This window comes from Geotrypetes seraphini, chromosome 3, assembly GCF_902459505.1.
Source record: "Geotrypetes seraphini chromosome 3, aGeoSer1.1, whole genome shotgun sequence".
NCBI classification, from domain to species: Eukaryota; Metazoa; Chordata; class Amphibia; order Gymnophiona; family Dermophiidae; genus Geotrypetes; species Geotrypetes seraphini.
In genome coordinates this window covers 407,575,023-407,588,379 of record NC_047086.1, presented here as the reverse complement: position 1 = coordinate 407,588,379, position 13,357 = coordinate 407,575,023, and the positions used below count along the sequence as shown (strand labels likewise).

The 13,357-nt window shown below is 43.8% G+C and overlaps 1 protein-coding gene across 4 annotated transcripts in view; it reads right to left on the bottom strand.

The window, feature by feature from the left end:
* The window catches only part of ENAH (ENAH actin regulator), a 274,229-nt gene that overhangs the window by 111,442 nt on the left and 149,430 nt on the right, over positions 1–13,357 (bottom strand). For all 4 annotated transcript variants that reach the window (XM_033936563.1, XM_033936559.1, XM_033936560.1 and 1 more), the window contains one exon: positions 2,740–3,011. In XM_033936563.1, the coding sequence (XP_033792454.1) occupies positions 2,740–3,011 (272 nt within the window). The remainder of the gene's footprint in view (positions 1–2,739; positions 3,012–13,357) is intronic.

Here is a 13,357-nt window from a genome sequence, read left to right as displayed (position 1 = left end):
CAGAACCTGGATGAAAAAGCAAGTCTGGGCAAGAAGCATCACCCAGACTAGGTGCTGCAAGAGGAGAATCAACGGAGGACAAGACTGAAGCTGTCACCAAGCCACTTCAGATCAGCTAAGCTCCCAGACAGGAATGGACCAAGAGCCTCTGACACCACATGAAGGCTGCCACCATCAACCAACATCATAGAGAAATTGCGTGGAGGAGACACCAGTTCAAGAGACAAAGCTCAAAACTGAAAAGGTGTTTCAGCATGTGCGCATGCATTCATAACGGAGAATGCATCAGAGCTTCGCCCTAATGGATATATGGAGCAACCTTCATGAAGACGGAGGTAGCAACCCCATCTTATACAGTGGACCCTTGAGATAGGCTTTTACTCCACTGGATTTAGGAAAGGCAAAAAAGGAACCACTTGTTCTTTGAGGATACAAAATAATCAGCTAACAATCCAGCCTCTAATATATAGACAGAATAAGCTGCATTGCTTCTAGTGCCATGAGGTGCTGCAAAAGAAAAGGACCACCTGTTGTATCTCCAAAGGTCTCTGGTGACTGGTGCCAGATGGGCTAGCTCTAAGGCATAGCCATGTTCAACCCACTAACATGATGGTGAAGTGGGCTCACATTGCAGAAAAGGGACAACCAGCCCCCTACATGATTCTCAGAAGGGTTCTTGTGTAACATAGTAGATGATGGCAGATAAAGACCCAAATGATCCATCCTGTTTGCCCAACCTGATTCAATTTTATTTTATTTTTTTAATTTTTTCTTCTTAGCTATTTCTGGGCAAGAATCCAAAGCTCTGCCCAGTACTGTGCTTAGGTTCCAACTACTGAAGTCTCCGTCAAAGCTCACTTCAGCCCATCTACACCATCCCAGCCATTGAAGCCCTCACCAGCCCATCCTCAACTAAACGGCCATATACAGACAGTGCAAGTCTGCCCAGTACTGGCCTTAGTTCTTCAATATTTACTATTTTCTGATTCTAGATCCTCTGTGTTCATCCCACGCTACTCTATCTGGGTATCCTTGGGCCTTCTCACCATTTTTTGTGGCCTCACTTGCATAGTCCTTAGCCATCAGGAGCTCTTGTGGCTGAGCTGGGGCAACTAGAGAGCTAAACCTCTCCCATGTTCTTAATTAAAATGCTTACCAAGAGCAACTGGCCACAAAAGGACAAACGGTTGAAAAGTCTCTTAGAGGCGAAGGCAAACCAGAGGCAAAGTCAGGGCTACCTTCACTCCACCACTCATGGTATAGGGCAGGGGTAGGGAACTACGGTCCTCTAGAGCCGTATTCCAGTCGGGTTTTCAGGATTTCCCCAATGAATATGCATGAGATCTAGTTGCATGCACTGCTTTCAATGCATATTCATTGGGGAAATCCTGAAAACCTGACTGGAATATGGCTCTCGAGGACCGGAATTCCTTACCCCTGGTTTAGGAGGAAGGCACATGAGTCAAAGTGAACCAGTGAAACAGCAGTTCCTGAACTCCCAGGGGAATCAGGTAGCTATTGCAACATAAATAGCAAAGACCTTGCTATGTAACTGGCACAATTAGCAGTGGCAAAAAAAAGGCCAAATATAAACTGTTTCTCCACTGCCTCTTCTTTGAAACCATGGTAATTGAGATTTGAGCCACTGTGTCCAGGAACAGCAGCTTTTTGTCAATATAAAAACCTTATTTGGCTAGGGGGGGGGAGTCCAGGGGTCCAAATAGTCCAAAACCCTGGACCCCCTGCAGGAAATTCCCACTTCACCAGCATTATGGAAGACCTTAAGGAAGCAAAAAAAAAAAAAGAAAAAAAAAAGGCTCTAAGGACCTCACCAGACCCTCTCAATAAGGGTCATTCTCCTATGCGACTACAACCTGGGTTTTGGAGAAACTGACTGGGAAAGAATCAAAGACATGCAAATGCTCCCTCTGGGGTTGTTTGATGATGGAAGGGCACAGAGAACCAGCAGCTGTAAAGCTACTAGATTCTCAGGTCATGCAGTGTTGGTTGAGTAAACATGCCCAGTTGGAGTGCCGAGACTACTGTTCCACATGGTCTAAATGTGACCCGGGAATCTGGAGCTCCTGCCACCTCCTTGCTTGCTGCTCCAGGTGAACTGTTTTTCCCAAGGCTACAAAAGCACAGTATGTGGGATTTTTTTTTCTTAGCTTAACTCCTTATAAAGGGGAAAGCTAAAACCAAGCAAACAGCCGAATTGTTTGTTTGGAGCTGCTGAAGAATCCAGAAGGAGCACCAGGCTGGTGCAAGAGCGGAGGGCGGGGACTCACATCCCCTACGAGTGTCCTACAGGGCTGAGCCATAAGTCTCACCTAGTGGTTGCTATCAAGCGATGACTGGTAACAGTAAAGCTGCAGGTCTTGCTTGACTAGGTCTGGTCTGTGGATCCGGGAACTTGGGAGTCAGTCATTAGGCTCTACAAAACTCTGAGGCAAAGGACTGCACTGCTGAACAACCTACCATCTGTTGTAGCTAAAGAAATGCTAAGCAGAGCTCCCTCTGTACCTCTGAAGTCACTACCTCCCTCTGCTGGCAGGAAGAGAACACACTCACCTGTTAAGAACAGTGCAGCCCAGATGCTAAGGAAAAACACTGAAAATAATACATAATTTGATGTATTAAAACAAACCTAAGCCTGATCTGAATACAACAATATACCAACATCAAGCAAAGAGGAGGAAAAGATAAGAGGAAAACCATTTAAAAAGCTGCTACATTTACCCTTGATACTCTTCTAAGTTTAGCTCCAGCAAGTGCAGCGGCAAGTCCTGTTAATGGGCGATTCTCAGATACAGCTCCCATACTAAATCCAGCAGCAGGAAGGGGAGGTGCAGGGGGAGGTGGTGGGGCCAGAGGAGGAGCTTGAACAGGAGGGGGAGGTGGTGGTGGTGGAGGGGGAGGGGGAGGCGGTATGGGAACTGTTGCTGGAGACAGTCCTGGACTAGGAGGAAGAGGAGGAGCCGGTGGAGGTAATGGGGGTCCTTGAACAATACCTAAAATAAAAAAGATGATATAAAAAAACCATTAAGATCAACAGATGCTAGGCCTTAAATTCTATCATTAGAAAATGTTACCAGCAATTCATGTTCATAAATTGGACTCCTTAGGATAAATATGAATTGGTACAGTATGTGCTATCATTTTTCGTAAGGAACAAGCTCTAAACGGTTAAATTGAGAATGTGGATGACGCTGAGATGGACATAGACGGCAGATAAAGGCCAAATGGCATCCACTCTGGACACATTCCTATGCTGTAAGAAACATGCCAGCACTTAGTTTTTCATGTAACTGAATTAGCCAGTTTAAGAACATAAGAATTGCCACTGCTGGGTCAGACCAGTGGTCCATCATGCCCAGTAGTCCGCTCACGCGGCAGCCCTTTGGTCCAAGACCAGCACCCTAACTGAGACTAGCCCCACCAGCGCACGTTCCTGTTCAGCAGAAACTTGTCTAACTTTGTCTTCAATCCCTTGAGGGTGCTTTCCCCTATGAAAGACTCCGGAAGAGCGTTCCAGTTTTCCACCACTCTCTGGGTGAAGAAGAACTTCCTTACATTCGTTCGGAATCTATCCCCTTTCGTTCTCCCTACCTTGGAGAGGATGAACAACCTGTCCTTATCTACTAAGTCTATCCCCTTCAGTATCTTGAATGTTTCAATCATGTCCCCTCTCAATCTCTTCTGTTCGAGGATTAAGTGTGTGATAAATGTTTTAACCTGAAACTGACAATCCAACAGATATTTGTTAGAATATCTGCTGCCTTCCCCATTACAAGATAAAAAGTAGTCATTCCTGATTATTGTTTCTTCATTAAGATCTCTTGAAGACATGTATAAAAGGTTAAAAGTACAGTATTTCCATATTATGTACGAGCATAAGAGAAGATTAGGGAAAGAGGAGAGATGAATTAAGTGAGCAGTTCATAAGACAAGACGACACTCCAATACTTGCTAACAGAAATGTTAATGTGCTGAAAACAATGTACGTAGTTGTCCATTTGCAATCAGGTTCTAGACATTCTTCTTTTAATTCCATTTAAATAAAATCTCTGAATCAGCATCTCTAGATGAAATGCATTCTGCTTTTAGGAATAGGAATACTAGAGTCAAACTACTGTTGATAGTTTCAAGAATGTTAATCCAAATTTTCACTGCGTGAGGTTAAGGAAACAACTAAACCACATTTATTTTCATCATAATACATCAATTTATTCTTAATAGTGATTTCATGCTCAGCTTAGTTTGGTCATTTCAAGCTTTATTGAACTCTCCAGTCAGCAGCAAAGCACCCGAAAGTAACCTTTGACTCATTTGTGTACGCTGAATATGGCTAGTTTGGTGCTTCTCACCAATTATGTTAATCTGCTCATTCCTTTTGCTCATTATTGGTAGGAGGCTCAACTGTCATGCTTTGGCACTAATTCTGCATGTAGCTCCGAGTTTGCAAATGATTCATGCATAACAAGTTTTATTCAAACATCACAGGTGATAACCAGTACAGAAGAAAATAAACACAGATGAATTAGGTGCACTGTAGAGTACGAAACAAAAAATTAAAATTGAATATAATCCAGATTACATGGACCATATAACGACATGTTTAATACTGCAGTGCTGAAATACACATGTAATGGGACAATTTTATAAATGGGTATCCATCCAAAGTTTGAAAGATTAGGTTCTTACCTCAATAATCTTCTTTCTTGTAGACGTGTCTAGTGGTCCTGAACCAGCAAGTTGCTTGCAGAAAACTGTCAATCATATTTTCAGCTCCACCTCCTTCCCTCTGTTTGTACAAAAGCAATTGAGCAGCACTAGAAAGACGGAAATAGAGTAATCCCCAAACAGTACAATTCTATTCTGCTTTGTAACAAACATTACAACATACAAATTGCCATTATAAAAAGATAGAAAAACATGTGCAACCAGCACTAAATGTATATAGAGCTCGTAGCTACTCACATGTCTATACACTGTCTAGAGCGGTCTCTTTCTTTTTTTTCAGCTCTCCTGAAAGGCAGAGATTTCTCCAGCACTGGATTAATTCCAAGGCAGGCGAAGCCCACATACAGGGCAGGGCTTCAGAACTACTAGACACATCTACAAGAAAGAAGATTGAGGTAAGAACCTAATCTTTTTTTCTAGTGCAATGTGTTCAGTAGTCCTGTACCATAGGGACATACCATGGAGCCTGCTTTCAGGACGGAGGACCTGAAAGCAGCAACATCAACCCTGTAGAATCTGGTGAAGGTATGGAGGGTAGACAGCCGTTGATTCCTTCATCTCTGGCAGGTACAGCCCCACGGCCCACCATCACTTTTTTTGCATTGATCCTTCCTTGCAGATGTGGAGCTCCATTGGACCAGATTGATGATTGGACTTAGCATCAGATTGGAATTTTTTACTCAATTTCTTATATCTTAGCTTATTTGTTTTTGCTGGGTTTGTTTTAATTTTTTCTTTTCATTCTTCTATTTTTGCTTGATTCGTTATCTATATATTCATTTTGTTACCTACTATTCTATTTTGAAATGTAACCTTTATTTTCATTCTTCCTGAATACTTTGGGGTTCTTTGTTGCTAATATTATGATATCTTCTGTGGGGGTTCTACTTCTCTAATTTTTTTGCTTTTCCCTCTTCTATTTTATCCTTGTTTTTCTTATGGGTACTCTTGGTTTGGATTGTGAGCCTGTCTGGGACAGAGAAGGTAGTTCAATGTGGTAGGTAATGTTATGTTAGAAGGTTTTTATTCTTTTTAAATTTGTAAAGCCGCTTTGACCTCTTGCATTAAGCAGAAAATCAAATGTAACATAGAAATAGACGGCAGATAAGGGCCACGGCCCATCCAGTTTGCCCACCCTAATGACCCTCCTCTACCTTTGCCCTGTGAATAGATCCCATGTGTCGATCCCATTTGGCCTTAAAATCAGGCACGCTGCTGGCCTCAATCACCTGCAGTGGAAGACTATTCCAGCGATCAACCACCCTTTCAGTGAAAAATAATTTCCTGGTGTCACCTCGTAGTTTCCTGCCCCTGATTTTCCACGGATGCCCTCTTGTTGCCGTGGGACCCTTGAAAAAGAAGATATCTTCCTCCGCTTCGATGCGGCCCATGAGATACTTGAACGTCTTGATCATGTCCCCCCTCTCTCTGCGCTCCTCGAGCAAGTATATCTGTAATTTGTCTAGCCGTTCTTCATACGGGAGATCCTTGAGTCCCGAGACCATCCGGGTGGCCAGTCTCTGAACCGACTCCAGTCTCAGCACATCCTTGCGATAATGCGGCCTCCAAAATTGCACACAGTATTCCAGGTGGGGCCTTACCATGGATCTATACAATGGCATAATGACTTCAGGCTTACGGCTGACGAAACCCCTGCGTATACAACCTATGATTTGTCTTGCCTTGGATGAAGCTTGCTCCACTTGATTGGCAGCCTTCATGTCCTCACTGATTGGCAGCTAAGTCTCGTTCTGCTACCGTTCTTGTTAGGATCTCACCATTTAGGGTATAAGTATTGCATGGATTATGGCTGCCCAGATGCATAACTTTCCATTTTTTAGCATTGAAGCTGAGTTGCCAGTTCCTAGACCAGCGCTCCAGTAGGAGCAGGCCGTGCATCATGTTGTCGGGCATTGAATCTTCGTCCGTTGTGCATTTGCCCACTACATTACTTAGTTTGGCGTCATCGGCGAATAATGTTATTTTACCTCGAAGCCCTTCTGCCAAGTCTCTTATAAAGAGGGTGCCGTTCACCACTACCCTTTGAAGCCTACCTCCAAGCCAGTTCCCAACCCATTTCGTCAATGTGTCACCTAATCCTATAGAACTCATCTTGCTCAGCAACCTGCGGTGTGGTACGCTATCGAATGCTTTGCTAAAGTCCAGGTACACGATGTCCAGGGACTCCCCAACATCCAGCTTCCCCGTCACCCAGTCAAAGAAGTTGATCAGGTTGGATTGGCATGATCTCCCCTTAGTAAATCCATGTTGATGGGGATCCCTTAGATTCTCCTCATCCAGGATCTTATCCAATTGGCGTTTGATTAGAGTTTCCATTAGTTTGCTCACTATCGATGTTAGACTCACTGGTCTGTAGTTTGCAGCCTCCAGAGACTATTCCCCTTGGTCGAGTGTCTGCTAAGAAAGTTGGCCTGCATGTTTTCTATTCTTTCCACGTACAAAGCCGCAAGAGCCTGCAAATGAGCTTCTGCCCAATGGAAGGAGTTGAGCTTCTTGGCACAATGGGGGCGCTCCTTATGCCTCCTTGCCTTTTGACATAGGCCACTGTTGTTGTATTGTCCGAGAAGACTACCTGCCTTGCCTTCCAGACACTCCTCCAGTGTCTGAAACACTAGTCAAATGGCTGAGTTCCAGGCAATTTATGGACCACTTCTGTTGAGCCAGCATCGACCAACTGTTGCAATGACCTCCCCAGCCATAAAGCAATGGTTATTAATATCTGCAGGAGTAGATGCATAGAGGCATGCACCAGGAGAGGGCAGCTGTCTGCAGCCACCACCGCATGCTGATCTTCACTATAGGTAACCATGGAAGCAGTTGCTTAAGTGAGTCTATCTGAGGAGACCAGTGCAAGAATCTTAGAGGTCTCATATGCGCTCTCACCCGAAGAACTACCTCTATGGCTGCTGCCATCAACCCCAACACTTGAAGGCAGTGCCACACTGTGGGAGACAGCCTCTGGAGCAGATCTGAAATCTGCTTCGAGCTTCAGTCTGCATTGCTCTGGAAGACAGACTTGGTTCAAAGCCTTGTCGAATAAGATTCCCAGGTACTTCAGTCACTGACTCGGCTCTAGCTAGCTCTTCTTGAAGTTGATGATCTATCCCAAGTCTTGGAAGAGTTGAAACACTCTTGAAACTGATCATTCACCTTCCTCCTTAGACAAAGCTCTGATGAGCCAATCATCCAAGTACAGGTGCATTTGGATCCCAGCCTTTCAGAGGTGCACTGCTACTACTACTAATTTATTCTTGTATACTACCAAAGCCATAATAGTTCAAGGCGGTTTACAATGAGAAGTTCTGGACAATCAGTGAAAAAAATACAATACAAATCATCAGAAATGCATACAAGATAAAAGGATAAAAAATTAAAACAATAAATCATTAGGTTACAAATCGATCAAACAACTGTGTTTTTACTAATTTTCTAAAAATAAAATAAGATGGAGCACGCATAATAATATTACTCAGCTGGTCATTCATTTTATCTGCCCGAAATGCAAGAGTTCTATCCAGAAATCTTTTAAAGTGAAAAGCATTTACTGTTGGGTAAGCAAACCTATGGATTCTGCGTGCAGGCCTATTAAAACGGTCTAGAAAAAAGTGAGAGACCAAATAAGCAGGAGCCATACCAAATATTGATTTAAAACAGATACAGGAAAACTTAAATAAAACTTTTGCCTCCATCGGTAACTAATGTCGTTTTTGATAATAGGAGTAATATGTTCCCATTTTTTTCAAACCAAAAATCAGCCGAACTGCTGAATTTTGAATAAGTCGAAGTCTTTTCAAGGTTTTCTTATATGTACCCAAATAATAATATTGCAAGTCAAGCATATTTAAGATGGAGGACTGAACTATCAGACGAAATGATGCTACATCAAAATACTTTTAATGGTTCGGAGTTTCCATAAGCCCGAGAAACATTTTCTGACTAACAAATCTGTATGTTCTTCTAAGGTGAGAAACCGGTCCAACGTCACTCCTAAATTTTTATGGAATAGTCTATAGGAAAATCCTGACCATTTAAAAATATCGACGTATCTTTAATTTTGTCATTAGGGCTCGCCAGAAAGAATTTGGTAAAGGTGTGAGGCGCCACTGCTACACCGAAGGGGACTGCTGAGACCTGGAAATGCTGGTCCAAGTACATGAAACTGCAAGTACCTCCTGTGGGTTGGGAAAATGGGAATGTGGAGATAGGCTTCCATCAACTTGAGGAAAGCGAGGAATTCCTCCGGTGTCACCGACGCTATGATCAACTGAACGGAGAAACTTTAACTAGGACTTCAGCAGAACGAGATTTAGGAGTAATCATCAGTGCAGACATGAAAACTACCAATCAAGTGGAGAAGGCTTCTTCTAAGGCAAGGCAGATATTGGGTTGTATCAATAGAAGTTTCGTCAGCCGAAAGCCTGAAGTCATAATTCCGTTGTACAGGGCCATGGTGAGACCTCATCTGGAGTACTGTGTGCAATTCTGGAGGCCACATTACAGTAAAGATGTGCGCAGAATTGAATCGGTTCAGCGGACAGCTACCAGGATGATCTCGGGGCTCAAGGGTCTCTCGTATGAAGAGAGACTGAACAAATTGCAGCGCTACACTCTCGAGGAACGTAGGGAGAGGGGAGACATGATCGAAACATTTAAGTACCTCACGGGACGTGTCGAAGTGGAAGATGATATTTTCTTTCTCAAGGGACCCTCGGCCACAAGAGGGCACCCGCTCAAACTCAGGGGCGGAAAATTTCATGGCGACACCAGAAAGTATTTCTTCACAGAGAGAGTGGTTGATCATTGGAACAAGCTTCAAGTGCAGGTGATCGAGGCAGACAGCGTGCCAGACTTTAAGAATAAATGGGATACCCATGTGGGATCCCTACGAGGGTCAAGATAAGAAAATTGGGTCATTAGGGCATAGACAGGGGGTGGGTAAGCAGAGTGGGCAGACTTGATGGGCTGTAGCCCTTTTCTGCCGTCATCTTCTATGTTTCTAACATTCTACATGTATAAGTGTGGCACCTTCAGAGCTGCATTGACAGCCTTGAGGTCTAGAATTGATCTTCAGTCTTCTGAGCCTTTCTTTGGCACAATGAAGTATATGGAGTATCTGCCTGAGCCCAATTTGGCTTCCAGGACTGGCTCTATGGCAGGACGGTCCAGTAGCCTTTGCTTTTTTTGCTCTGGCTCCAAGGGGTTTTCTCTGGTCAGTTGACTGAAGAATCTATAAAGTGGTCTGGAAAGGGGGACACTGAACTCAATTTTGTAACTGCCCCAAACAACTTCCAAGACCCAACAGTCTGCACCAATCTGAGCCCAGACCGACCACGAAGGCCATCAGCCTGCTGTCTATTTGGGGGAGCTTGACCCCTGTCTTGGCGTCATTGTGATTTCTTAGAGGCCATAGAGAAGCAAGAGCCCAAGGCTGACAAGTCTCCTGCCTCCACTGTGATCCCTGAAAGGACCGTTTTGGCTCTTGGCTAGCTGCAATCATTGAAAATTACCCCTTCCTGGACCCCAAGCCATCCAGTGTGCTATCTGGTAAGGCCTTGGGATGATGTTCTGCAATGCTTGCCATCAGGTCATCCAGACCCTTGTCAAATAGTATCTGCCCCTGAAAGGGGAGCCTGCTCAGTATGACTTCAGAGGCAGAATCTCTTGTCCACTGTCTGATCCAGAGCATCCTCCAAGTGCAGATTGCAAAGGCCAACACCTTGCTCATAACTCTGATGGAGATAATACAGAGCATCTGCTATATAATTCAACCCAGCTAGGAGAAGTTGGGGACCTAGTCATCCTCCGGGACTGTTGCTCAAGATAGTCGTGTGTGTGGCAAGCATGTGCCATAAAGGAAGTCACAGCTTCCACCTTACTCCCCAAGATTAAAGTTTCACTTTTATTTCTTGAGGATCAAGTCCACTTTACAAATTCTTTATCATCACACCACCCTAACTAGGCAGGGAGGTGCGTTTGGTGACCTGTGCCACAAGTGAATCCAACTTTGGCTCAACAAATAGATGCTGGATATCTGAAGCCATTGGGTAAAACTTGGACATAGCCTTAGCCACCCTTTAGCAACTTGCTTGCAGGAAACAAACCAAGGAGGCAGGAGGTAGAGTTTAAAATATGTCTGATGGTTTTCTGCAAGCAACTTGTTGGTTCAGATACAAGACCTTACCGTTCAAGACCACTAGGCACATTGCACTAGAATGTTTCATTAAAGGCAACATAGGGTCTGGGGGGGGTGGAGGAGGGGGGTTACTTTATGGGGTGGGAAGATGTCTAGCAGGAGGGACTGGGTATCCCTCCTGCCAGTAGTCTTTACTGGGGGGGGGGGAGGAAGCAGGTTGCCGCAGCCGCTAAACTTATTGTGGCAGGGAGATCCCTTGACACGATAAACTCAGTGACCGCGTCTGCTTGAAATGTAGGCCAGCATTTTGGTGGCCTACATTTCGGGCACCTAGGGAGGTGCATAGAGCCGCCTAAGGTTGCCTGTCCATTTCCGGGCAAAACCACACCCATGCCTAGCCTTAAGTGAGCTTAGGCGGGCCTACGCACCTCCCTAGGCTCCTGGAGGTGCCTACAATATAGGCGACCTGCCTTGGTATGTTTTGTTGTTGTTTTTTTTTTTGGGGGGGGGGAGTAAACGTGTGTCCTGATTGGCTGGTTAGGTAGCAGTAGGCCGCCTACAATCGGGACACCATTTATAGAATTTGCCCCATAGAGTCTACTGTATATGTTGACAGATTCATTTATACTTATTCTCTGTATAAACAGCTATAGATAAAATTTGCACTTTGAAAATACTAGATAAGTCATATGGAGTCATGTGATCTGCATCATACATGTCTAAAGAGCACTAAAGCATACTTTCTCATCTGAAGCAGGTGCTCTCTGAGGACAACAGGACAAGTATTCTCACATGTGGGTGATGGCACTGCCTGGCATTCTGTAAATTCTAGAAGCTTTTGGCAGGCTCCCATTGCACATGTGCAAGTGCCTTTGTACCTGCTCAACTTGCATGGAACCCACAGTTGGTTAAAAACAGACTGGAACTCTTAAGGGAGGTGGGAAGGTAGGAAAATACTTGTCCTGCTGTCCTAGAACATCTGCTACTGGAGAGTAACTGCCTTTTCCAAGCACATGTGGGAATCCCTAGCTAAGCTCACTGGAAAACAAAACAGCAGCAGTTACAAAAATAGGCCAGTTGTGAAGGTACAAATTGAAACAGAAAGAATGGGCCTAGGAGGGTGGGATACAATTCTAGATGCTAAACTCTGACCAAAACTGGCTATTGTGTTGGGTATTCTGCTTTAAAGGCAGTAGCAAGTGTGAAAGGTGTTGACTGAAAACCAGGTTGCACTCTTGCAAATCTTTTCAATGGAGGCTGATGCAGCTATGGCTCTGTCACTGGGAGCTTAAATGAAGGAGATGCAGTAGGCTAGCCAATTGGACAGTGTTTACATCAACTCTCTAAGCCTTTAGCATTCCAAATCACAGGAAACATCTACTTGTTTCAACCTACTCAGTATTTTATAGACCTCTATCTCTTCTCCAAACTGAAGAGCCCTAGCCACTTTAGCCTTTCCTCATAGGAAAGTCATCCCATTCCTTTCATCATTTTCATCACCTTTTTCTGTACTTTTTCTAATTCCACTATATCTGAGATGCAGTGATCAGAACTGCACCACAGGGCAATACAAAAGCTTGATAACATAGGGAAGTTGATTAATGCTAGTAGCTCCAAAACCTGAATAGTTCAAATTGATTCTTGAGCACCAGCCAATCATCCAGGTAGGGAAACACATCGCAGTCTGTATAGCAATGCTACTACTGCAGCAATGTCAAGAAAACGACAGGGAAAAAGGAAATACCCAATGAAATCCAACAATAGGGAGTGAAAATATTCAAAACACTTTCCTCTATAGATGATAATGAAACTTTTTGTAATACCAGCTTAGAAGTCATCTGACTATGGTGGTATAGAAGAATAAAGTTATTATTATTTACATATGATAGGAACAGCTCAGAGACATGAAGGAGCACAACAGAGGGTATGAACCCCCAGCCACCTCACCACCCAATCATTGCTTAATCCTTCATACTTTTAAGCTTATTTTTTAAAAATTAATGGTGAAACTCAATTTCCCAAAAAACGTGTATAGGTGAAAAGCAAGGCATTTTGTAAACACTCTGGGAATGGATGTGATTCCAAATGGCAGAATGCAATACTGGTAGTGGTGTTTTCTCTCACTCAAAACCTGAGATACTTCCTGCGACTGGAACTTATCTGAATGTGGATATAATAATAATAATAAGGAGAAATTAGGTTCTTACCTGCTAATTTACTTTCTTTTACCTTCTCCAGACCAGTAGAGGTTAACTTTACGAATGGGTATATATCTAATCATGACCAGCAGGTGAAGACTGAAAACAAAACTGTGGGACAGTATATAATATACTCCCTTCTCTATTTCCCTCAGTCTGCCGAATAGCCAAGCAGAACCAAGAACTGGAAAACAGAAAGAAAACAATACTCCGAACAGGAGTAACAATTAACATACCCAAAAAATGCTGTTGGAAAATGCAG